Source organism: Prenolepis imparis, unplaced genomic scaffold (assembly GCF_030444845.1).
Source record: "Prenolepis imparis isolate NDT839.2.m4 unplaced genomic scaffold, iyPreImpa1.0 SCAF_7, whole genome shotgun sequence".
In the NCBI taxonomy this organism is placed as follows: domain Eukaryota; kingdom Metazoa; phylum Arthropoda; class Insecta; order Hymenoptera; family Formicidae; genus Prenolepis; species Prenolepis imparis.
The window spans coordinates 324,404-350,328 of record NW_028141165.1 but is presented as its reverse complement, the minus strand read 5'-3'; the positions used below and the strand labels follow the sequence as shown (position 1 = coordinate 350,328).

The following is a 25,925-nucleotide window of genomic DNA, read 5'->3' as shown; positions in this document are numbered from 1 at the left end:
GACATAAAAGCAAATATAAGATTCCGAAGGGCGATTTTATTTCCAAGTATCGAAAGGCGAAAAATATCTCGTTGGACATTTTCGTTAGCCGAGCTTATTCATGGAACATCGCCGTCATAAAAATACATGCGATGTCGCGGTTCTTGATGACTAGGAAGCAAGCTTATCGTAGCGTACGTGCGCAACGGCGGGAACGAAAACGGGGATAACATGTGATAGTGCAGTACTTGCCCGATTTTTCGCACGAATATACATCGCTGCGTACTTGCACCAACGACACCATGGAGAACGAGAAGATACGGGAGAAGATGAAAAAGGACCGCGGTGCAAGGAAATGTAGGGTGTAAGTGCCGCATCAACGTGCGGATAATTTAGCAAGCGCATGTTAAATTTCAGACGGGTATTGTTCCCGCATGAGCATTGAAGGAAGTTGGAGTGAAAATGGGTCAGTCGAATAAGAAAATAGAATTTGCAGAAAGAAGGTCGTTAAATCTTATAATTCTTACAAATCATTTTATAATAAAAACGATAAATTTTGAAGATACAATCTCCGCAATATTTAAAAACATTTTGTAATTTTGTTTTTAATATTTGTTTCTAAGAGTAAGCAAAATATTATTATAAAAACTTTAAACAAAAATTGTATTGTATTTTTGAAAAACTGAGAAACTTTGTATAACAATTACATATGCAAAATTAATAATACGACATAACGCAAAACATCTTTCCTCATTTTTATTCAAGCATGCAATGGTAGAAATGATTTTTGTTATTATACATTAGGAAAATTTGCCTGCGTATCGCTCGTATATATTTTGGAGAGTACCGAAGGGAAAAGAATCTGGCCAGTACGTGACGCAAAGAAAAGTAAAAATACGAAAAAAGAAAAAAAAGAAAGACTAAATTGCCGTGTCTCATCTGAGATGGCGTGGGACGAATGAATTCCGGTGGAACACAAAGACAAGCGGTAGCGAGAACGTAGCGCGGGAAACGAAAGAAATTCTAAAGGACTGCCACGGAAATGGATGCTTTGGGAATAGAGTATTAAAGGCGTACCGAAAGAGAGAGTTCTGCGAGAGGATGAGAGAAAAGAGAGAAGGTGAGATCGTGAGAGTCGAAAACGAGGCGAAAGGAGCGACTCGTTGGAAGAGGAAGATGGACCAAAAGAGGCGACTCTTACATTCGGAAGCCATATCAGACCGCGTGACTCGAATAAAAGTCATGACTTGAATTTTCGTGGCTGGACGTGAGAATTAGGCGGGAAATGCGATGATTCGTTTTGCCCATTGCTTTATCACCAGTTCGAAGATTTCGCCGAAGGCTATCGGTTCGACTATTCTTAGAGTGGATTTTGACGTTTGAGAAATTTCGTGTAATGTTCAAATTGAGTGCTTATGCAAAATCACTTAACAGTTACTGCTCTGCAAGAACGAAAACTAGCTTCTCTAAAATATTATAACATAATATATAATTTATAATATAATTAAAATGTATATAATACCTTAATAACATGTAATTTCTATAATAATATAAGATAACAAGTCTCGTATTAATTTTTTTTAAAAAATTATAAAATATAATATCAGTTCGTTATGTGTCGACCGGTTATAATTATTATTATAAAGAGATTAATTTTTGGTCCGCGTGGAACTGTAAAAAATTGATTACGGTTGGACTTTTACGCGACACGTAATCTTTTAAGCAGAGCGCGTATAATTTACGACCTAATTAATAATATATATAGTTATCTCTCACAGTATCAAAATATCTTTCAAAAGCACTTTAGAAATGATTACAGTTCACGTTCAAAAGGTGTCATATATTTTAATGAAATTTAAAAACGCTTGTGAAACTTTAAAACGTTTCTAAATATTTAATCGTCGAGATGTTTGCGCAAATAATTTAATTTTTTTCAATCTCTACAATATCAGTTATACACACAGACAGAATTTAAATCTTTAAATCTTGATTATACGTTTATAAATTTAAAAACGTATTGTGATTTCCATTCCATTACTATTTATTTCCGTTGCATGTGAATTAATTGCTTCAATAAATTTGAAAAAATGATAAAGTAAAAAAAAATATTCATGTAGTATAGCGATTCGTAATATATAGTGAGAAAAATTCTGCAAAACAGCAAAATCTTCCGTCTCGCGCTATTTTTTCCCCACGTATCTCGCGTCATATTGATCGTTGCAATAGTAAATAGCGCGATCTTGCATCGTCGAACCAGCGGTGAAATTTATTTCGGCAAAGTTCATTTGACTTCTCTTTTTTTTTTTTACAAGTTCTCTCGTGACGCAAATCTTGCGTGTTTACTGAAAACTTCCGGTGAAAAGCAGACCTACTTTGCGTATGATTTATTCGTTACCGCGTGCACGCGGTTGCAGCGGATGAGTTTTTAATGGCGCATAATACGAAAGTAAAATTGCCGGCTTTCGTGGACGCGAGAATCAGATCTCGCGTGAGAGGTAAGACTTTTCCCCACATCGCTTCTCCATCGTGAATCGAGAGGAATTACGACGGTAAATAAATTCCTCCTCGGTCCGGAAGCTGAATGATAAGGTATCGCGAGGTGTAAGGTCCTAAGGAGATGCCGGTTACTTCCAAGAAAACTCGTCGATACGTCTTCTCGAAAACTTTGCTCCACCGACTGATTACTCCAAACGATCTCGACAACATTCAAATCTCATTCGTGCATGTTACTATAAGCTTTGCTCTTCGAATCTTTGATTCTACAAATTTCCGCAATCGTGTCTTATGTTTAACGGTTTCATTCTCAATTTTATTTCTCTCCTTCAAAGATCACTCATTGTATCTGATGTGAGAGAATCAATCATAATGATCAAAAGCAGAAACTTTCTTGATTATTTACTTTATCACGTCTCTGTGCATATACATATAACAAATTATCAATCATAAAATAATTTATCCTCATTTATATTTTATGCTATAATTCACTCTCGCAATAATCGCGATTTAAGCGCAGATAAACGCATATCCGCGTACACAAATATGCCCTTATCTCGCAGTTGCTTTTGTCTGAATCCACGTGTACCTGCTGCACAGACAGCAGCAACCCCAGTCATCTGTTTAAGATCGGAAGAAAAAAGAGAAAGAGAGAGCGAGAGAAAGGAAGGAAAAAGATATACGAGCAGATAAATCACGCTCTCGTGCCTCTCGCCCCCTTTTTCCTTTTGCTCCTATCCACCACCCACCCGTTGGTCGTCGTTGGCCGCCATGACGACGCGTTTCCCCACGACGTGCCATTATTAAGACGCCAGGCGCCGCGACGTCTTGCCGTGCACGCTCTCTCTCTCTCTCTCTACATGTATGGTGTCGCCTTCAAAGTGCTGCATTAAGAACTTATTCGATCCGTAACTTTACTTACTACACATCCGACCGAGAACCCTGGGCTTGTAAAACTCGCTGTTAATTTTCTTTTCTTTCTTCTTTTTTCTTTTCATCTCGTTTACGTAACTAACTATATACAGCTACTAATAGCTACGGAAATTCCCTTGCCCCTTTCCCAAGTTCGAACAGATACAAAGATGAGAAAAGAATAAACACAAAATGATCGCAAATCTTAATTAGCTGTATAGTGTAGATAATGGTTTCTTATCTCTTTCTCTCTCCGATTTATTTATATACAAATACAACCAATAAAAATGGTTGAATCAATCTAAAATTTTAATAGAACTTTCAACATCTTGAAAACAAATTTAAAAAATTTGAGAAGAAAAATCCAGCATTGATAAAATAATATTGTATTAATAGCAAAAACAATATTTTAAAAAACCTCCTACTTTAAAATGGCTAGCATGTCCTATTCGCACGTATATGAGCATTATTGTAAATTGCAAGAGATGTTAGCACAAAGGTTGTGTATTTTGCTAAAAAGCAAATTCAAATCATTAATGAATCAAAGATGTGCATAATGGAAATAAAGTTAGGACGAAAAGAAGCTTATTGTTAGAGAAAGACTATAAATCACTGCCAGAGCGAATAATTGTGAGGTACTTGAGAACAAGGGAGAAAATTATTAAAGTAGCGAGCTTTCCCGTTTTACAGTATCTCTTTTTTTCTTTTTAATAATTTTTTCAACCGTGCGTTATTATTTTTTCTTCGGCCTCTTGAAATGTAGATGTATCTTATATGTACATTTGTTTTAAATCGCGAATATTCATTTATGCAAAAGTACGCTGAACAAAATGAGAAATAATAATAATAAAAACGAGAATAATAACTTAGTATTTGAAGAGAGTTTAGTTTACAATAATAGCCTAATTCGTTCTTCTAAGAATTTAGAAAAATTGAGATTGAAAAAATGCAGTCTTTAAATTATAATTTTCTCAAATTCTTCATTTTTTCAAAACTCTTCTTAAATCGCTGCTTTTGAACCTTTCAATTGCAATATGGCTTTATGTTAAACCCGAATGAAAAAATGTGCGCTTTTAAAGTTAGCGACTATATCATTAATTTTTAAAACATCCTTTTATATTTGGTACAATGTAACGCTGCTCTCTTACAAAGACTAATAATCTAGATTATTACTTAACTCGCACATCTCACAATGTCTATCGCGCTTAACCGTGATTGTGAAATAAAGTATTTTATGAAATACAAGCAGCCATCAGTTACAGCCACTTTACAATGTTTTGTAACTCGATATAAAGGTTTGGGCCCGACACGTATGCACGATGAAAGCGTTATGTAATTTGAAAGCCGTGCGCCGGAATTGCATGAAACTTTCAGGAAATGTTAACAATACCGTTACGGATATAACGATGCCATTGCGGTAACCCTGCGGCATCTCATTCTCGTACATATTGTACAAACACGAAGGGTTAAATGTGGTTTACCAATTGCGCGCGATTAAGTTCCGGCACATTTTCGAATCGGCCGGAGAAAATTACCTGTCGAAAGTCAATCGTCGGTCCTTTTTACGCATATTAGCCATAGCTCGCTCGCGCTTCATTTTATACGATATGTTACGCGCGCGCGCTTCGTAAATATTTTCTTCTCTTTTTCCGATATACGATGCACTGACAGGTTGAAAAGTATCGGCATCGAACAGTACAGAGACTTTTAATTGGATGTCAATATTTCAGATGGTAAATTCAGAAGGGCGTAAAATATCGAATATTTTTCATTTACACATGTATCTATAGTAAGTTTTATTTTTATACCTAAATGTTTTTGATTCTGATACTCGATTCTTTTATTTATAATGAGTGGACGAAAATGATCGAAATATTGTTGCTCTCATCAGTTAAGCGAAAGCGTTGAGCAAATATTTGCGGACATTTTAAGCATTTTTAATATGCAGAGATAATATTTCCTAATATGTAAAAACATAACTTCAAATATAAATTCAACATGAAAAGATAACCGCGAGGAAGTTTGAATAAATATTTTAATGTTCTATTTCCTATATCTATCTTAGCGTTATATTTATCTTTATATTACAAAAAATGCTCAGAATTATCTCAAACTTGAATGTACGTTTATAAATGTATCATTATTGATTTTTCAATCTTTTTTGCTCGATATTCTTTGACTTTAAATTTTTGTCGAAAATGCAAATTATATATATATATATATATGTCAATGCTCTGACCATTTTATTTTCATATGCAACTTTATTTAAAAATTACATCCACATATTAATATAATAAACATACTACAATATAAATAATATTGAAATATTTTGCGATCTTTTATCGATATAATAATCAGAAAAGAATGATTGTACGCGTAAAACAATATAAAATAAAATTTTTTCCGCGAATCATTATTTCCGAGAGTTCAAAAGTTGAAAAATTAATAACATTTTTTCTGTTTCTGTTTTAAGCTCGTGTAATTTTCAATAACACCGTTTATTTCCAGCGATATAATGACTATCATAAAATCTGAATAAAAAGAAAATAAAAAATAGTTGCAATAATTATAGATAATATTATATGCGACTTTTCCTTCTTGGTTTTACGCTCTAGATTTACCTTTCGAAATATGGACACGCAATTGGGAGAGACCCTCCTACGTATGCTTTGAGACTTATCAGCTTACCTTGATCGTGAACTGTCTGCAGAGCGGCTTGTAGGCATTTGTGCCGCAAACGAGAAAGCGATCGGGGCCCTGTCTACCGAAAACTCGTACGTAGTTCTGGCACTCGTCGTCGTTGCGGCCCTTCAAGTAGCAAAGCTGGCGGTGCGCCTCGGTGCTGGACCACTGCAGTCTCTGAAACAGGCAAGATCGAGCAAACATTACTATCACTTGCGGGTCTCGGTCGACTTCGCGTGCAGCGAATTTGTACAGCAAAATCCGATTAGAGGTCAGCCGAACATTAATACTCTTATGTGAGGAATCGAGGCAATTTTAACGGACCTTAATCCCCGCGTGCTTTCAATAAGGGCGAGGGGCATCGAATCAATCCCGGAGCGCGCTGTTTTTCTCTCGCGCTTTCGCGCGAAAAAGGGACGGCTCTCGGTTTAATAATTCCCTCGAATCGCATTAATTTTACGAGTTAACGCTTCGTTCGGCAGATTTAGAGCCGATTTAAATTCTATAAAATGCGAAAAAGGTAAAGCCGAAACTTTAACGCTAAAGTCGACTTTAAGGTATAATTTATATCGCGTAAGCTGCACGCGATAGAATTAAATATAACGCGACGTTAAATCTTGTTGAATTGTCGCGATCTCTCGGCGCGAGGAATGAGAATAAATGAATAACCGCCGCGCGCGAGTGCTTGAATTTTAATCCAATGACGATGCACTCGCGATAATAATGAACAACGTATCTCGACTTTTTGCTCTTCGCATTGATGCGCGCATTATTTTCGCACAAATTGCAGAGAGAGAGAGAGAGAGAGAGAAAATAATAATATACCGTATTATTATTCTTTGAATTGAGATGCATCGACGAATAATGATCCTCTCTTGTAGCAAGAGAGCATTTCCCGACTTGGAGCTACATCGTTCAATTCGCTTTAGATATGCATCAAAATCATATTCTCTCGTTTCATACGAGTACTTTTTTTTCTCTCTTTAGATATGAAGAGGAACGGTAAATGAATCTCCGAAACGCTTTGCTATAATTTTTTACACAAAGTAAGATTATTTAAAAATGGATAAAGAGCTTGGGTTAATTGAATTTTAAAATGCACAGTTTGGGTTGTAATGCAAATGCTGGATAACAAATAAAAATTTCACTCTTATGTGTCTCTAGAAAAGAAAATACAAAACAAAAAAAATAGACAAATGTTAGCGGTATCTGATGTAGCGGGATATGTCCGTGGAATAAGTCACCAGTATATGTATTATGTTATTATTTTCTTATCGGGTCACTGTCGTGTTTTCGTGTATGCTTATCTGTCCGTTGCCTCGATTTTATTGTATACCTTTGACGAAACGTGCCATGCCGTGATTGGCTTCATTTGAAATTTTCATATTGAAAATAAGCGTTTTAACTGAGTGTTTATAAACGGCGACCGCTCGGTCGAGCGCGTCTCTCTCTCTCTCTCTCTCTGAGAATTTACAAGAGTAACATTAATAAAGAGTTTATACGATTTCTGAGAATTAGAAAGAGTTAAGAGTTTGAATAGAATATACATATCTCTCCTATCGACATCCTATCGACTACACAAAAAACAACTAATGTGTTATTGACTGATAAAAATGATGTATAATTTTCAATCGGATTAAAATTATATTAAAATTATAATTTGTCACCGTAACAAGAGAGAAACGTTTCTTTGTCTTTTACAAATATATAAAATAATTGCGCTTTTAAACGTTGAGCAGTATAAATAGATGATTACGATATATCGAATAACCGACACGTGACAATCGTGCGCAAGTTTGCAAATTAGTCAGAAGAAGAGGAAAAATGACTACCTGCGCAAACTCGAATGAAAAATAAGACATTGAAATTTTTCAAAAAGTGAGAAAGGATCCACCGCGATTCTAATTATAGAACATTATTATCCGCTGGGTTATATAAAAAGTCAAATGTTGCTTGCCCTGACGCGGTCCTCAGTCTCCTTATTTAAACCGACCATCTCATAGCCCCGAGGCAACGTTGAGAGACATAGAGTGAGAACGAAACAACAAGAAGAGAAGGTAGGTAGGTTACGACAGGAGCTGTAGCTGCATACTGCCAAGTAGAAGTCCTTGAACAAGCTATTCAGCTCCTACCTTGGTACTGTGTTATATCTTTACGACGTCTCATGGCTGACCGGAAAATTCCAGTTTTCTCGATAATTTCGGCTGGCCGTGCCTCGATAAAACGCGCGTTCATAAGCTGCGCATTCTCATAAAAAAATTTTCAACCCCTGATGCGTTTATCTAAAAATCCAAACTTTTCGCGCGGAATTTTCTCTTATTGCGATTGACAAGTTTATCAATGGAATCCATATATATTTTTCAAACAATAAAAATATCTAAAAGACATAATGTCAAAAAACAATTTTGTAAATAATGTTCGGAGAATGTTTAGAAAATGTCTCAATCTTTCGAATGTTTAAAATTTTGATTTTTTTTTTTCTTTTTTTACCGGCGAATGACGATAGATTTTATTAGTTACGAATTAGATAGTAATTCGAAGCGATAGCTCGATCGGGAAATTGGATAACGAGGGTACATTTAGCACGATAGAGAAATCGAATTATGTCCCGGGGAGGCAAATTATCTTCGAACGTGTCGTTATTCGAATGCATCAAATCCTAAAATCTAATTTCGCTTAACCAATTAAATTTCTAAAAGTAACAAATCGTATGAACAAAACGAGTATAAATAATGGTCTTGTTTAACAAAGTAAATACACAGAGAGAATTTTCTCTTAAAATTTACCCTGAAAATCATGGTAATCGTGGGACAATATGCAGTTTAGTATAAAATTAATCAAACATGTTTTACATTTTATTGTGATAGATATTATTATTTTTATTGTGATAAATATTAATCAGAGAAATTCTCATAAAATTCTTTCCATACCATATTGTCCCACGATTACCATGATTTTCATCAGGGTAAATTCTAAGAGAAAATTTTCTCAGTGTACCTTAGATAATGTTATTATTTGCATAGAGAAATATTTATCTATGTAAATAAAAAGTTATCACAAAGCGCATGTCATATTATAATTGTTATATTATAATGAAGAATTATTCATGCTTTTACTTTTAAGACAAATTTATTTAAAAAAGAGTTACTCTGCTAATTTATGTAATAAAGTAAAATTACGTTCAATTTATCAACATTGTTTGAAATATAAATAAACAAAAAAAAACACCAACTTTTTGACTAAACTGATTGTAACGTGTTTGTAAAAGTTATCGTATTACCGAATTGGCGAGTGTTTGTTGGATTACACACATCTCGCAAGTAATGAAAGTACTCTTGTTACAAATATCGAAAATCCATCCATTATCTCGATCTCGTCTCACCCTCTCTGAAAACTGAAAAGATGAATCGAGCTAGTCGAATGCCGCTGGCATTCTTTTCGCAAAGAACTGACTAATCCACGAGTTGGGTCGTACAATTAATATAAGTTAATCGCCGTTCTCGCTACGTGATTCTTAATTAATTTCCGGATCCTAAATGATTTCTTGCCCAGTAGCGAGATGGCGAAGGAACCAATTAAGGAACCGAACGGGATTTCGGGTACGGATGTGATTTAGGAACAGTCGCGTGATATATTCCGCTTTTTGTTCTAATTAGAATACGTCTCTGCGAGAATCCCGGCCGCTGGTTTTAGGACCAACGGTACGAGCGGAAACAGCACGGCGAGTTACAACCCGACTGAAAACTTTCGACCGCAAAATCGCACTGCATATTCATCGAGTAATACGATTTCGCCAGTTTCGAGCCTGCAACGTTGGGCGATTTTACGTTTTAACCCGCGGATAAATTTCGACTTCGGGACATCGCGTACCCGGCGTGACACAATGCGACAACTTCTCACAGATTTTTCCTTCCCTTTGTTCGTAGACTGATTCGAATATTCCGGCTGGATCCTGTCAGCGTAACTTTCAGATGGGTAACGGAAGAGACACGGGAAAAGGAAGCATAGTTAACAGGAAAGCGCTGCTTATCCAGGAGTAAACGAAAGAAGAGAGAGATTCGTCGGACGCGACGGGACGAGCCTCCTTTATATTCGTTTTTCTACAGAATTAAGTAATCCGCTTTTTGCAATCGATCAAAGTTTCTTTTCAAGCCGGAAAGTTTTAATTAAAACGCGTGAGGCGATATCGCGGACGAGTCTGATGAATTAAAATATCTGTCATGTATTTGGAGGCTAGACTCTTGTCTTAGATATTTAAAGAGAAATGCTGTCAGTGTATCGTCCAATTTATTTGCATATATTGTCTCAAGATTATTAAAAATTGTTTCCAATCGACACAATAAAAGATATATCGTTTTAAATAAATTGTCTTTTTTTATATGTATATATGTACAGAGTGTAACTGAACAAAATAAAATATTTGCTTAAATAAAAAATTTCAATAGAAATATATCTAGTAAATTTCTAGCAGATTTCTTAAAAACTCACTGTGTCAAATTTTGCACATAAATCCTGTTACTGAAAAAATTTATATAAATGTATTTATTATTAGAATTACTTATTGACATTTCTTTGTATTAAAAATGTCATTTCCCCTCTTTATATATTTAGGATTCACAAATTTAATAATATATCTTTTATATTGACAATGTCACCATCGATATTAATCGCTTGGAGAAAAAGCAAATTTCATATATGACGATAAGAGAAAAATGTCTATTAATATGTTCAAAAAAATGTAATTTAGGATACAACATAAAACTTTCGATATAAATCAATGCAATTTATATGTGAAAAGTTATAAAGATGTACATACATATGTATCTTGTAAATGCATTATATCAAGCAAGAATCACTTGTTGAATGTATGTTTCCAGTTATAACAAAATTTATATATTTTTGCGCGAATATGAATGTTTACTTTGCACCTTTTCCGACACTTCGATGTAATGAAACTCTCAAGTTTACTCAAGTATTTCGGTAACATTTCGTATATATATTGCGCAGAAAGCATTTGCAGTCAGGTAATTCGAAAGTTTTTAACGAAGTAACTTAAATATCCTCTTTAGCCGAAATAACAAGAAACGAGATAAAGGGGAATTCAAGAGTATATTGTGCCAAGGAAGAGTGGCGAGGTACCGTGAAAACATTTGTACTATTGTAGTAAGTAGAATATACGTATTTCCCCGCTGCCATCTGTTTTACGTGGCCAAAGGCTGCGAATAAATCCAGCTATAGGCATTAGTCGCAGGCATTCCCTGTGAAAAGTTTTTCGTACCCAACGAGTTGGGTATTTACCCTTGAATAAGACGGCAAACACCACGATCATATTCTCAATTATATTCAGCCATCATTTTCTCGATCGATTTAATACTATTACGGTTCAAATGCAGACGTCACATTTCGCGCAAAGGCGCCGAATAACAAGAAACGGATAATAAATTATATAGCACGTGATGCGTAATAATACATCATTCCAAGTCAGAGTAACTCTTATACGTATGTGTGTATATATATTATATATATATCGTTTGAATTACATTACAAAGTTTGAAATTTATAGATACCACTGATATTTGCAAGCCCTCGGCACTGACCGCCCTTGCCACATTTTCCGCCATATTGCGCTTTATTTACAATTCCACAAACCGTCATTAATACGTAAATTTTACATGATAGATCAAAATGTGTTTAATTCTAATTCTCTCTAATTTAATTGTCACCCATATGTATTTATACACATGTATAATATATAAATGACAATTTTTCGTGATAGAGTGATGACGAATGATCTTTTTTTTGTTTTTTTTTTTTCATTAATGTTAATAATAAAAATGGCATTTTTTCATTCAAAACTCAAACAGAGAATATTATTAGACACACGCAATACACATACACACTGTAGCCCTTTTACCCCTATATTAAACCTATTTGTAATTCAATCTCCGGCACATTAAATCCTGACGGTTGTCATGCGCAAATGGCTACTTCAATAACGGATTTTTAAACATTGCCCATCAGCTCGCATTTGCCATTACTGTCTCCGTTGCTATTGTATTTGGAATGAAGTCAGACAAGTGTAATTTCGCGACCGGAATGCCGAGCTGTGTCAGCCGTCTCTCTTTTCAATTTTCCTGCGCCGGCGGCGGAGACGGTTTTGCTTTAACCCGCAGATTAACCGGCGAGCGGTTGTCATTTGGTGTACAGTAGCGAGTATATATCGCACGAGTTAGTATTTAATCTAATAACGCGGTTGAAAACGAAACACCTGGTCTTTTTTTACTCTTGTACAGCGTTTCCTTCGAAACTACTTTTACTGCGTGCCAGATGAAAAGTATTGCATTATACTTTTTCATTTCTGTGTCGACAAAACACACACACACACACACACAGAGATATATGTATTCGATTTCTAATATTCGTATCATTATATCAAGATACATTTTAAATTCCAGCTAATTTTGAAACATTACAACTTATTACATTATGTAAAACTTTGGTACTCAATCTTGAAAAAAAAAACATTTATATTTACATTGTACATTTATATTTAAAAATTTTTTTAATTTATCAAACTGACTCCTTCATATAATAATAAATCGTATCTCCAAAAAAAATTACTGCAAAGAGGAAACAATTTATCAACTTTTACTACACCCTTAACATCTTCTATTCTATTGAAAAAGTTCTTGGATTGCTCCTTTTACTTTCTTTTCAAAAATGTAATCTTGATATAATAGTTGGAATAAATCTATTTATCAGATGTGTAACGTCACACATGCCCTAATTCATGTGACAAGGACGCGGTGTTTCTTGAAAATTGATTTTCTTTTCAAGGAGAGCCGAAAAACAATTCAGTTTTTTCAACGTAGGTACTAGACTGTGATAGAAGACGTCAGTTGGCGGGTGACACCTTCGGCTAAATTTGTTATGGTCATCACGCGTCCTGTTGCAAAAGTTTTTCCCACATTCGACAAGTTCTATATAATTTCGATTAAACTTTCCCAATTTTAACGTAAGATTAAAGTTCAGAGGTAAACTTATAAATACGCGAAAATAATGATATAAAATGTTTGAACTTGAAAACTAGTTGTAGGTATCTCTTAACATCTCGATTATTATCAATTTAATTATTTTATAGATAAGATATTTTCTGCAAAATAAATTTTCAATTTTCATATAAAACCTCGATTTTTTAAATTTATCATTTCGTAATTGTTTTAAAACTATAGTCGGCTTCTTTCCGTTTTCTCGACTTTTTTAATTATGATATCAAACTTTTTCTTACTATTAATTCTGCATATAAAGTAGTCAAACACATTAAAAACCATTTTGGAAGAGAAAAAGAACTCTAACGAGATCTGTTTAATTCAGTCGTAAATGTGCTGACAAAATTAGAGAGAAAGAGAGAATTTACTTTGTTTTATCTTACTGAAAAATTACTAAATTTTCATCAAATACAATGAATAAAAATTGCCGTAATAATTAATGCACGAGAAAGAAAATACTACAATTTATAACATGACGCACAGTTTGCATCAATCGTAGAGTTGTATATAGAGAGTTGATATAGATATAATACAAAGCGAAGCAAGAGATGCTATACATAGCTTGTTATAAAAATATAATTTAAATTTTACGCAAATAAAACAGAACGACAGAGCGCAATTTTGTAGTAAGAATAGGACGAGCTGTTATATTCTACATAGCTGCTTGTCATAATTTTACTAAAGGTACACAATTTATTCCAATTTTTTCGCAGAGTTTCTATCGTTTCGTTCTAGAAATTCTTGCAATCACATTTATACCATTCTAATTTTCGTATAATATCGCAGTACACACACACTTTTTTTCAACTTGATCATTATATATTTATAGAATTTCGCAATTAAATTATTTTAAATTCTCAATTTTAATAATAACTAATCTCAGATCATATTACTGCAAAGTCATCTAACAATAAATGTAAAAACATAAAATTTAAGTAATTATACATATATTCATAGATGTAGATTATAAATTATTTTCAAACTTGTATTAATAACTTGAGAACATAACTGCACTATAATAACGTTATAATTATGCTTGAAAACATACAACGCGATAGCTATTATATTAGGAATACGCTATGCTTATACACGTGTACATCATTTATGTGTCACCAAACAATATTATACTGTAGAATATTTATGTGCTTCAACTTGAGTAAAGAGCTTTGATATTAATGAAGCGCAGATTATTCTGCACTTTAGTAATTATAAATGATTCTTGACCCTTTATTTACTCCTAAAGCATTAATAAACTGCAACATATACCTCTATATATGTATATATACATTATACATATATATATATATATATATATATATATATATATATATATATATAATCGCGTTCCACCGCGATAGTTCCTGTACGTAATATAAATAATAATAACTACATAACGAGGATTATGTTATAACTTAATAACAGTAACACGTACAATATTTATAGCTACAAGCAACGTCGTGCAAGTGTCGTGTGCTATAATGTGAATGAAATTGTTTTAATATTAATTAGTACAAATACGCGTGCGCGCGAAGAGAAAAAGTATAAAGAAAATGCATAACATTTTTAAATGGTGGAAAATCATACCGAGAAATTTTTTTTTACAAAAATATCAGACACGCATTGTTTTAACCGTTATACACATTTTTCTATTATACAATGTATTTATATATTATAATATAATGACCGATATTATATAATAAATCGAATTACAATATTTCAGGTGCACAAGATCAATAAGAACTTATTGATCATTTCATAATTATATAGCACTAATTTGAGATCGATTTAAGAAATTAAAATCACACAAAATTCGCGAGTTTGCGAGCTGATTTTATAAAAAAATGATTAATCTTCAAATAGATTGATGAAATTAGTGAACATATATAATTTAAATTTTATTAAAGATTATATATAATATTATTGAATATAATAATATGAATAAAACTATTTAAAATAGTGATATGAGAGAATCTAATCTTTTTCTAAATTTAGTGCAGCATTATTCCGTACTTAGCTCAAGATTTTCAAATACTCTGCTGCGCTTTTACAGAATACTAGTACTACGTGTGAATATATATGAAACAAAGGTGCATGGTGTGTGGTACAGCATGATACGCTAAACCGTATACGGTAGAAACAGCATGAGCCAGAATATGCACATATGCAATTGGGTGCGCGAGCGAACAATAGAACGTGGATACGATCCACCAACGAAGGAAGATATCTCCTACTCTCTTTTTCTAATTTAATCTCTACACGCCAGTAGCCGATAAAACAGACCAATTTTTCAATTTCGCGAAAGGAATCGAATTCGTGCCTGCTATGCGAAGTAGAGCTGCATTACATTTTCCGCGCAAATGAGAGAGAGAGAGAGAAAGGAAAAGCGTTTTTCTTCGAGAAATTTATAATTGGATCGACTATTATTTTTTTTTAAATACACGTGCCAATGATTTTGGCAATAAGTTAGAGAAGTGACTATTTTCTTTTCTCCGAAATATATATACACACACACACATACACACACACAATATTATATTATATAAATATATAATCTAAAATATTACACAAAAAATATTGAATTTTAATTGCTAATATATATACATATATATTTTTTTTTAATATTTGTGTTTCATTTTGTAATTTTTTAAATTAATGATGTATGATCAATTTGTTTATTCATTTTATACGCACCATTTCCTTAATGTTATTAAATTGATTTACTTAGAGCTCGTTTTTTTAACGAAAGATCAATCTCTGTAGTGTGTCCCACCAGTGTGTACAAGAAGACGAATTCTCTAATTGCGAAACTCCGCGGCACAAGACTAACTAAAACACATTTCCCTTCAAAGTTTCTTAAGATCTTGCAAGAAGAGAGAGACAGTCAGAGACACATTTCAAAAAAAGAAAAGAAAAAGAAATAAGTACATGCGTACTGAGTGTGATGTTGATTTATATAGGATACTATTGCTTTGAAATATTCACAATCAAAGATACTTTAAAGAGTCACTCATTTTCTAGTGAATAATAGTTGTTATAATTTCTGATACCTATATGAAATTCATATATTGAATAAATATATTGAATAAAATTAAAATATTTAAAATGCGCCTTTCTTATTCTATCTTACATTTTATTTCAAAATGGCCTATATCACATCTATAATACGACAATATTGTAATTTTTTCTCCAAATCGTTAAAAAGATTTGAAAAAAGTTCAAATACACAAACAGTTGTGTGAGTTTGATGAGACAAAAAATATGAAAAAGCTTGGAAACACTAGAATAGTAACAATGAGAACAACATATTACATTCATGTCGGTCAAATTGACGCGCCTCCTGCGGTTCGACAGAGGTTCGACAAAGATTCGACGAAGATTCAACAGAAACTTGAAGCAAACGCGACATTCCAGGTCGGCATAAATAGCGCGGAAAAAAAATATTCTAGGTGTGTTAAGCCGTTCCCATTTTTCGCAAGGGCTTGAAGTGCGGCACTCGAGACTCGTTATTTCGCATTACGTTGCGATGCGCCATCATTGCGCGCGCGCGAGTCGACGATCGAGAGGGTGCACTCCTGTGTGTGTGTGTGTGTGTCTCCTTATATAACGAACATTTAAACCCATAAGGCCATTGCACGTACAAAAATTTTAGTCGTAATAGTAAAGCCGTAAGCAAATCATCCAATCACAGTCAAGCATTCTTATTACGTTATGAAAATTCTTCTCTATGATTGGACGATTTGCTTACGACCTTACGATTACGACTAAAATTTTTGTACGTGCAATGGCCTATACACGTACAATTCTGCCATATTCATGCGGAAAATGAGCGTGGCTGTTCGCGCTGACTGACTGACTGACTGACTGACTGACTGACTGACTGACTTACTGATACACACACAATCAAACGCATCGACTAGTAACAGCATGTGCGTCTCTATAGCCCTTGGGCTAATCGATATATTTGAGAATGTCTCAAAACCACCGAATATATGCCCTAGATCTGTGGCTACACATTTGTCGAAAGATTTGTTTGCAATAGAAATCGATATATTTCGATATATTTTTAATTATTATCGACATGTTTGCAAGTAATTAACGATGTTGATAATGAAGGTTCTTGGTACATTAAATTTCAAGAAAGTAGATAGATGACAAATTTTTTCGGTATTTCTCAATCAATCTCAAAATGACTACGACAACTTTACATTAATGAAATTTTAATTCAACGATTTATTAGGAAAATGTCAAAAATTGAAAAAGGTAAAAGAAGTTATAAATAATAATTTATTTTAGCTGAAAAAATATATCTATTCTATTCTAACTCCTTGCCACTCCCTTTTCTCCACCAGAAAAGCCAATTAAAAAGATATCCGATAGTTTTGAAACACCTGTTATATCGTCGTATTATACATACGTATACATAAGCACGTGGAGCGAAGTTAATACTCTTACGACGTGTGCATAGTCGAGTAATCCGGCCTTTATGAATGGTGCAGGTGTCGTCTTGTGCGATGTTGCACAATGTGCGATCATAAAGGGAGTACTCTTCTGCCTGATGGATCTTTCGAAATTTCAGTATCTCGGGAACGAGTACCTCGAGGGCTCTCGCCCGATTGTATATAGCGTGTTTCTCTTTATCACCGACGCTGATTTTCAAGCTTCACTCAAAAGTCGAATTGAAAATTACAATGGACCTCCTATATAGGGGAGGATGATGCTTTATCGCAAAAATTCATCGATATATGCACACATTTTCATCTCTAGTTCTTTTTCTTCAATTTTACAACTCATAAAGCATAATATCCAGGATAATAAAACATATTGTATATAGATTAAGATTAAGAGAAAAAGTATTTTATTTGATTATATAAATAAAATACTTTTAACTTATATTATACTCGTCAAAAAAATTATCGCAACACGTAATTAATATCAAAATTTAGCATAAATTCAAATAAGCGTATCTCCGCGAAAAATTGTCGTATTTCAAAAATTTTTTTTTTGTTTTAAAGGGAAAAAAATCGTACGGTATTCAATTTTTTTTTAAATTTGTAGAGAAAAGTCCATATTTTACGATAGTTATGATGATATTTGCGAAAAAAATTTAGTACACTCCGTAGAGTTCGTCAAACTATGCAATTTTTTGAAAAAAAAAAAAAAAAAAACACGTCCCTTCTTTTAAAGAAATGGAGAAAGGGGGAGAGAATAAAATCAAAATCGAACGAAAGTTCCTTAAAGTAGAGACTTTACCCTTTAAAACCAAAAAAAAATTTTTTGAAATACGACAATTTTTCGCGGAGATACGCTTATTTGAATTTATGCTAAATTTTGATATTAATTACGTGTTGCGAAAATTTTTTTGACGAGTGTAGTTTATAATTTTTTAAAGATTGTCATTTGCTTAATCTATATCTACCTACGATATGTTTAATCTATAGATATCATTCTTTGTTTATTTCTCAATTATTAAGGATGTAATATTATATTAATTGCGCGATATAAAATAAAAAGAGACAATAAAACTAGTCATTTATGTAGCGAAGAAAGAAAATTAGTTTATAGGTAAAATGAAAAGATACGTGATCGACTATATTTTCCGCGATCGACGTGATCTCGTGCGAATTCTTTTTCCAGGCGTTTTCCGGCGTGAGAGATATATCGCGGCCTTTCTGTCGTCTCGACTTGAAAAAGGTGCATGCGCGTATTATCCCCCCATCCGCTTTTCCTTAACGGTAGACATAGTGGCGCCTTTACTGGCCATTATTTCCTACGTAGCCAGGAAAAGGCAGGTGCCTCTTTACAGCGCTCGCAATCACAATAGAGTTAACGGGCGCGACGGGGAAAAGTCTCCCTCAAATACACTTTCAAAACAAGCTTTCGTATCCTATCTGTGCTTTTAGAGAACAAAGACCGTGTATTTGCGCGTCATTGAGTAATATTTCTACACGAACGTTGATTCTCACCGCGACCGAAACTTTTATATAGAGAATAGACTAGTCGTTTGTTTTTTATCTTATGAAAGAGGAAACGTCGTTTCCAATATCCAATGCAAAATAAATTCCAAATTCTGTAAAATTATGACACATTTACTATGTATTTAATTTTTATTGAGAAAAAATAGCAAACGAAAAAGTATTGTAATAACTACGTATGAAAAAAATGTATCAAAAATATAAAATAAAATCTCTTTTTATACAAGGCGCTTCATTTTCAAGAAAATCGGTTTCGATATGAATAAAAAATTCAACCTATATCGAATTATACAGCCAAAATTTCAAACATAAAATATGATACTATAATTTTCAAATTTATCTGATTATACAATGAATAAGTAACGAAAATCCTCTTGCATAATTTCCGTTTAATATCGGTTTAATCTTCCTTCTGTGTATTAATAACTTTATTTAATATATAAAAGTTATTTATACGTTGCGGGTCATCGACCGTAGGACGTCAAAGATAATTGCGTAATTTACCTCGCATCGAGTTAGGTACTGATTTAGATACGATCATCAAATATATATAAATGATTTCTAAATACTATAAATAAAACATTATTCTGCCTCTTATCTCTTAATTGCTAGAATTGCTACGACGGAATAAAAGCACAGAGCTGATGTGATAATCGTGCCAACATTCCAAAAATTCTCCGAAATCCGACTAAAGAATTCGATGCTGCTACTTTGACGAAATTAAATTTTAAGCACATCCTGACAACCCGATACTAACAACGACACCTTCTCCCTCCCCCCAACCACCCTAACGATGCACGCGGGATTGATTCGCGCGGCGCATACACGGGATCTGTATAACAAAAGACGATCTCCAACGACGTCACGAAAGAAGACACTTTAGCGCAACTTTCGAGCGAGGTGGTGGCCCCTTCTCTCTCTTTTCTTCTCGCTAATATTTGTTTGAGCACGCCAACGCCTCGTCTCACCACTCGCTCGCACCCTCGAAGAGAGAAGGGGTTGCCCCGCACGTACCTATTATCTACCCTTTCTCTTCCCTCGAATAGACACAGAGGCGCCTTTACCGAGACACAATTTTGTATGTAGAAGGAAAAGGCTGCTGCTGACTAATGGCGCGCACTAATTGTGCCGCCTGCAGCACACGAAGGCGCAGAGGAGCCCATAGTTACAAGCCGCTATGAAGTAATACGAGCAGATGAGAGATGCGCATATGTATACATGTGTGTATGTGTGCGCGCGCGCGCGCGCGCATGTGTATGTACGCAGAGAGGGGTAAAAGAGGGAGAAATGTTGAAGGCAACCTGACGGAGGGTGGGAGAATGTCAGAGGAAGTTCGTAGTTGCTGGAAAGCCCGGAGTGCACCTATACACGGAAAAGAAAAGACCGTGTGAGGGAGGAGGATTGTCGGCAGCCGCGATAAATAGATTAAATTTGCCCTTCCTCCCTTCCGCGCTTCCCCCTTTGACGGTGCGTTAAGCGGAAATATATGGATGGCACGCGACTGGTGCCGCGATAATAAGTCGACACCGGTGTAATGCCGACCGTGATATTAGCAATGATATTAGCCATGCGAAGCTTTTTTAATGTTGGTTACGCGAAAAGTTATGGTGTAATCCTATGACATGTACATGATACTCTCCCTCTGTCCAAAGTCGGAGATTAATCGCGTAAACACGCGTAATATTCATCTTTTTTCATGTTTTTTCAATTCAAAATTTCGAATTTTTAATTTTCAAACTCTGAACTTTTCTCTTTTTCCTCTTTAAAGCATCTGTAGTTGTTACCGACTTATGCAAACTAAAATTTTTTAAATGCAAATAGGTAATGAAACATATTCCTCAATTTGAAACCTTTTAACAGAATCAAATTCAAAACCTATAATAATTAAAAATTATACAATGTTAAATATTAGAAACTTGCAATAACTCTTTTCCGCGTAAAAAAAAGAGCAATCTTAATAATTTTAAATAACGAGTGATATGTCAAGAAAACATTTGACAGTTGGCAATTTTTTAAGCTAAATAAGAATAAAAATTTTCGCACGAGATAAATATAATAAAAATAATCGCGTATTTATTTTGTTGATACAAAATAAATGCTATGGCAAATAGACAAAGAGATGCATGTCGTAATTTAATTACTTTATAAGACGCAATCTCGTAATCGATCAAACATGCAACGATCGAGAATAAAGTTTTCTTTTCAATCATGTACAAAACGATGCAGTCATATCCTGTAACCATACATCATTTATATAACATTGTAACATAATATCCTTTTAAGAAAACTATAAAATATCGTCATGGAAGGAACATTCTTCTTGCTCGATTGCACACGTGATATATTTTGGCATAGTAAATTCGACTGTGTAACATTTTGATATTATTTATACACGTAGTATGTATCCAGAATTTGTTAAGATAATTAGGAAATACCCGACTCGATTAAATAGCGACAAATGACCGACGTTCGTTTCGCGTTATCGCGGTTGATAGCGGATGAGTTGTGTCGAATGACTTATTTCCGGAAATATACATATATATCCGAATAGATAACCGCGCAATTATAACTGCGATAATATAAATGACAGTTAAAATAGATTTGTAAGCTAAATAGATAACGGTGAATTACGATAACCATTTACTAATAAAGCAGTTTTAATTGCAAATTCTAATTAATTAACGAAAGATGATGCTTTACATTCGACTAGCAAATATTTACATTCAGATATTGCGCATTTGTATTATCCGTGAATGCATATTATTTATGCGATCTGTAAATGCATCTTCATTTCACAATTTAATGGCAACGTATAAACTTTTGTATCGTACGAATGACTATTATAGTGATGCTAATATGACGCGTGAGATATACAATATTCTTCGTATAAACATATTTCATATTTTTGATAAATGTAACTTGTCAAGTTTTTCGCGAATGATAACTCGTAATTAATTTGATGAATTATATATCCTTACTTCGTAAAGCAATTTTAATCGCTTGCTATATGTATAGATAAAAAAAATGTAGGAAATAAAAGTAAAAATACTCGGTTCTATCGATCGTCACCGAAAAAACTCTCTAACTCTTAAACCGTGTCTTTTAATCTATATAAATACACTTTTATTTACTGTCATCTAGCACGGCATAATATTTTTAGCATTCCACGTAAAAGCGTTCACGTCGTTCTTGCCGGCTTGAATCTTCTCATCCCCAGATTATCCTGTATTGCTACCGGCTCTGGCAATCCTTCACTAGTTATTTCGCAGAGGGCAAAACTTCAGCCTTCTTCACGAATCGATCGTTTCGAGCAGAATAGAGTCCGAATGAGGCGTAGGAATGAAAGGATATCGCGGAAGAAGAAAAAAGTTGAAGAGCAGAATGAACAGTACGAAAGAGAAATAAAAATCGAATGCAGCATATCTCGAAAAAAGAAAGGAGAATCAAGCAGAAAGGACAGAATCGATATATTTGAGAAAAAGGATGAAAAGAGGAAAAAAGGGATGAGAAGTGGTAAGTAGTAGTGGATTAAGATAAAGGTACGAAAAAGAGTATCAAACGACTTCAATTGAGAAGGAGAAAGGGTACGAAAAAGAAGAGAAGACACACACACACAGAGAGAGAGAGAGAGAGCGGAGACAGGCGTTTCTTCTTACTCTCGCTTCGGAAGGAGAGACCGAGGTCGTGACATTATCGCGACGGTATTAACTAGAATCGAGCTTCCGTTAGGTCGAACCGCAATCAGCTGCAACGAGCGGAGGAGAGAAAGGGAGGGTATATATAGGGTGAAACGTAAGACGTAAGGGGCATCGGCCGATCGCTCGGTTAAATGGAAGCGATCGCGTATGAGAGTTTCCAGATCGAGTTGGAGCAAATGACTCCATAGCTAGCCTCCGGGATATCCGGAGGCGTCCGCTTTGTTGGCTCCATGTTTTCATCCGTTCGTGTACGCCGAATTGTACCTGAATGCGACGCGGCGCATTTTGCGGCAAGCACTTGGAACGGGCGCCCGGCTAAGATATTACGCTTTTTCCACAACGTTAAACTTTCCCGATCAGTTTTCCTTGGAAACTAAAAAGTTCTCCAAACCAGATCAAATTTTCTCGCACGATCTTCCGATGCAGCTACGCTGCTTCGAATCAATCTGGAGCAATAGTCCGATATGTTGTGTCAATATTATATTAGGTCAAAACAATTTATAATTGATCGACTATGTCGATAATTCGACTAGTAACGGTATTTATTTTATTTTTATCAAACATATATTTTTCGCTTTTATTTTTTTCATTAATAAATATTAAATTTCTAATGGTGTATAATAATTACAATTAAAATACATTTTTCATATGAGATTTCGTTGTAGGAGAAATCGAGTTTAAAGAGTAAAAAATTAATAACACTTTGCATTTTTTAAAATTTAAATTAGATTATATAAATAATTCTGAAGATTCATTTGTCAAATTCGTCTCCATAAAAGCTATTAAAATATGCATAAAAAAAATACACCAATTCTATTTTTAAAAAATCTCGAGATATTTTTTTACATATAACTTTTTATAATAAATTAGTAATATATTATTTTATATATTTAGCTATATATTTAGAATGTAGCATCTTTTTATTTATACTGTGTATGTACATATGTATATATGATATGTATTATTATTATCAAGATAAGTTTGATGACGTATGATATAAAATCGTTTCAAATTATCCAATTAAAAAAAACGCGAAAAATATTCTTTAAATTTTCAACAATATCTCTCTCAAAAATCTTACGCAAAAAAAATTGTAGTCCACGTTAAGATCGATATTGCCAATCGTTCTGACCGGAAAAGTGTCGCGAAGGTGGTGAAAGTTTGCAGGATTTCAATATACGAGTTTCGCAGTCCTCCAAACTTTAAAATTAAAATCAAGGTTTCCATCTCTCTGATATTTCAAGGAGATTTCGATTTCCACAGAGAGTTTGACATCAGTTTAACTTTTGTATTTTTCTCAATTACTTGCACCTTTTAGAGATAAATGCAGAGAAAATATATGTTTTATTTACCTTTTCTTCTTTTTTACATCACCTACTTACTTAGCAGCGATTTAATTTCAAGTACAAGTTGCGAGAAGCTGCGAACGAAATTAACGGTCGATCATCTGGAATTTTCCGCGTAAATTATGTTCTAGAACGTGCACGCGAGAGAAACTCCCGCAAATCGCTCTTGGATTATGAAAATGGAAACTTCGCGGGCGATTTATCTGAGAAACGGAAGCCGCCGGCCGGCAGTTGTATATGTTACGACCCTGATGTCGGCCACAGTGTTTCCTGAAAGTTCGATTTGTACGAAACGCCGCCCAACTTTGGCCTGCTTCTTGTTGCAATTTTTTCGATCCGGCAACGGGAATCTCGCAATTTATAATCTGCGGAAACTTGGTCGGAAGTTGCTCGCGATGCGAGAGAAGTGCTTTGCACAAGTTTATATCCTAAGTGGCATTTCTTATTTTACTTAACCAAGGTGTTTTCTTTCTTAAACATTGCATATTTCAATCAAATCAAACTTGACAATGTAAAATTAAAATTTTACGATTGCTCTCGTAATTATGCTAAAATTAATAGATATCTCATAAATATTTATTACAAGTATATTTTCGAAATTAATATGCTAATAAATTATTTAATATAAAAAGGATTTAATATATAAAGTATAAAATCCCCAAATAATATTTATTAGAATAGTTTACAAGTATCACTTACGTGGTTAAAAACATTTCTGAAAGTTTTGCAGATGCATACATGTCTCCATACATTGAAAGAAACGCTAGAAAGGAGAGACTCTAGAGACGCAGAATCTACGTCATCTTGTGGCGAAATATTCTTTGAAAATCAGCTAGTATGAAAAATATCATTCTACAGTCCCTCCGGTGAAAAGGAGAGAAGCATGTTACATATTCCCATTGGGAGAAATTAAAGCTAGCATAAAAGTGAGTTATGCGCATTTCAACGTGTCCCACGACAAATTTCTACATCTACGATTTCTTTAACAGTCCATCGAGGGGCGATTTCAAATTTGAAGATCCGTAGTAGAACTTTTTGATATTTATATAACAATTACAACACGCAAAAGAGATACAATTGTTTATCACAAAAATATTAAATATTCTTCAATTTTACCATGTTGCGGAACATATACAGACTTTTATGAGATTCTGACTTAAGTATATAAGAGATTCAAATTAATTAGATTTAAAAGAAATATAAAGGAGAGCTCTATTTAAGTAAATGTAACACTGTGTAATAAAATCATTTAAAAGTCTTATTAAATTTTAGTTAAGCGAAAGAATTTCTGAGAGTTTAAAAAACAAAACAAAGTTAAAAATGCATTCTACATAAAAAGAGCTTTTGAGATTTTTACACAATCGGCCCGTCACTATTTCAAACAAGTAATGCATATTATTCCACCCAAGATGTGTGTATCTCAGAAAGAAGTCATACTGTCAGGTTGCGTGAAATTTCTCCCGCGGGATTTATACAAACTCGCCGAGTTCAACCTAGCCATTCCTGTCTGAGGTATTTACGGTTGCGCGAAAAATGAAGAAAGACGTGGTTAAATTGTGTCTAGTGCAAGATGATATGTTTAGAATCGAAATACGTGCCGGCATTAACATTTAATATCGTTTCTCGCTATAGTCGATTTAAACGATGATTCTTTCGTCTGCATGTTGCAAACTTTGAAATATACTCGTGTGATATGTATACCACAGATAAGAGTTTCGTTGGCAGATTATCTTCAGCATGTCTCTGACAGATTCACTGCAAACCCCACACGTCATTAATTTTTCTCTATATATT

The 25,925-nt window shown here is 34.0% G+C and overlaps 1 protein-coding gene across 4 annotated transcripts in view; it reads right to left on the bottom strand.

Annotated features, from left to right (window-relative positions):
* The window catches only part of LOC145938074 (semaphorin-1A), a 191,521-nt gene that overhangs the window by 39,518 nt on the left and 126,078 nt on the right, over positions 1 to 25,925 (bottom strand). For all 4 annotated transcript variants that reach the window (XM_083041434.1, XM_083041437.1, XM_083041436.1 and 1 more), the window contains exon 5: positions 6,073 to 6,243. In XM_083041434.1, coding sequence (XP_082897560.1) covers positions 6,073 to 6,243 — 171 coding nt within the window. The remainder of the gene's footprint in view (positions 1 to 6,072; positions 6,244 to 25,925) is intronic.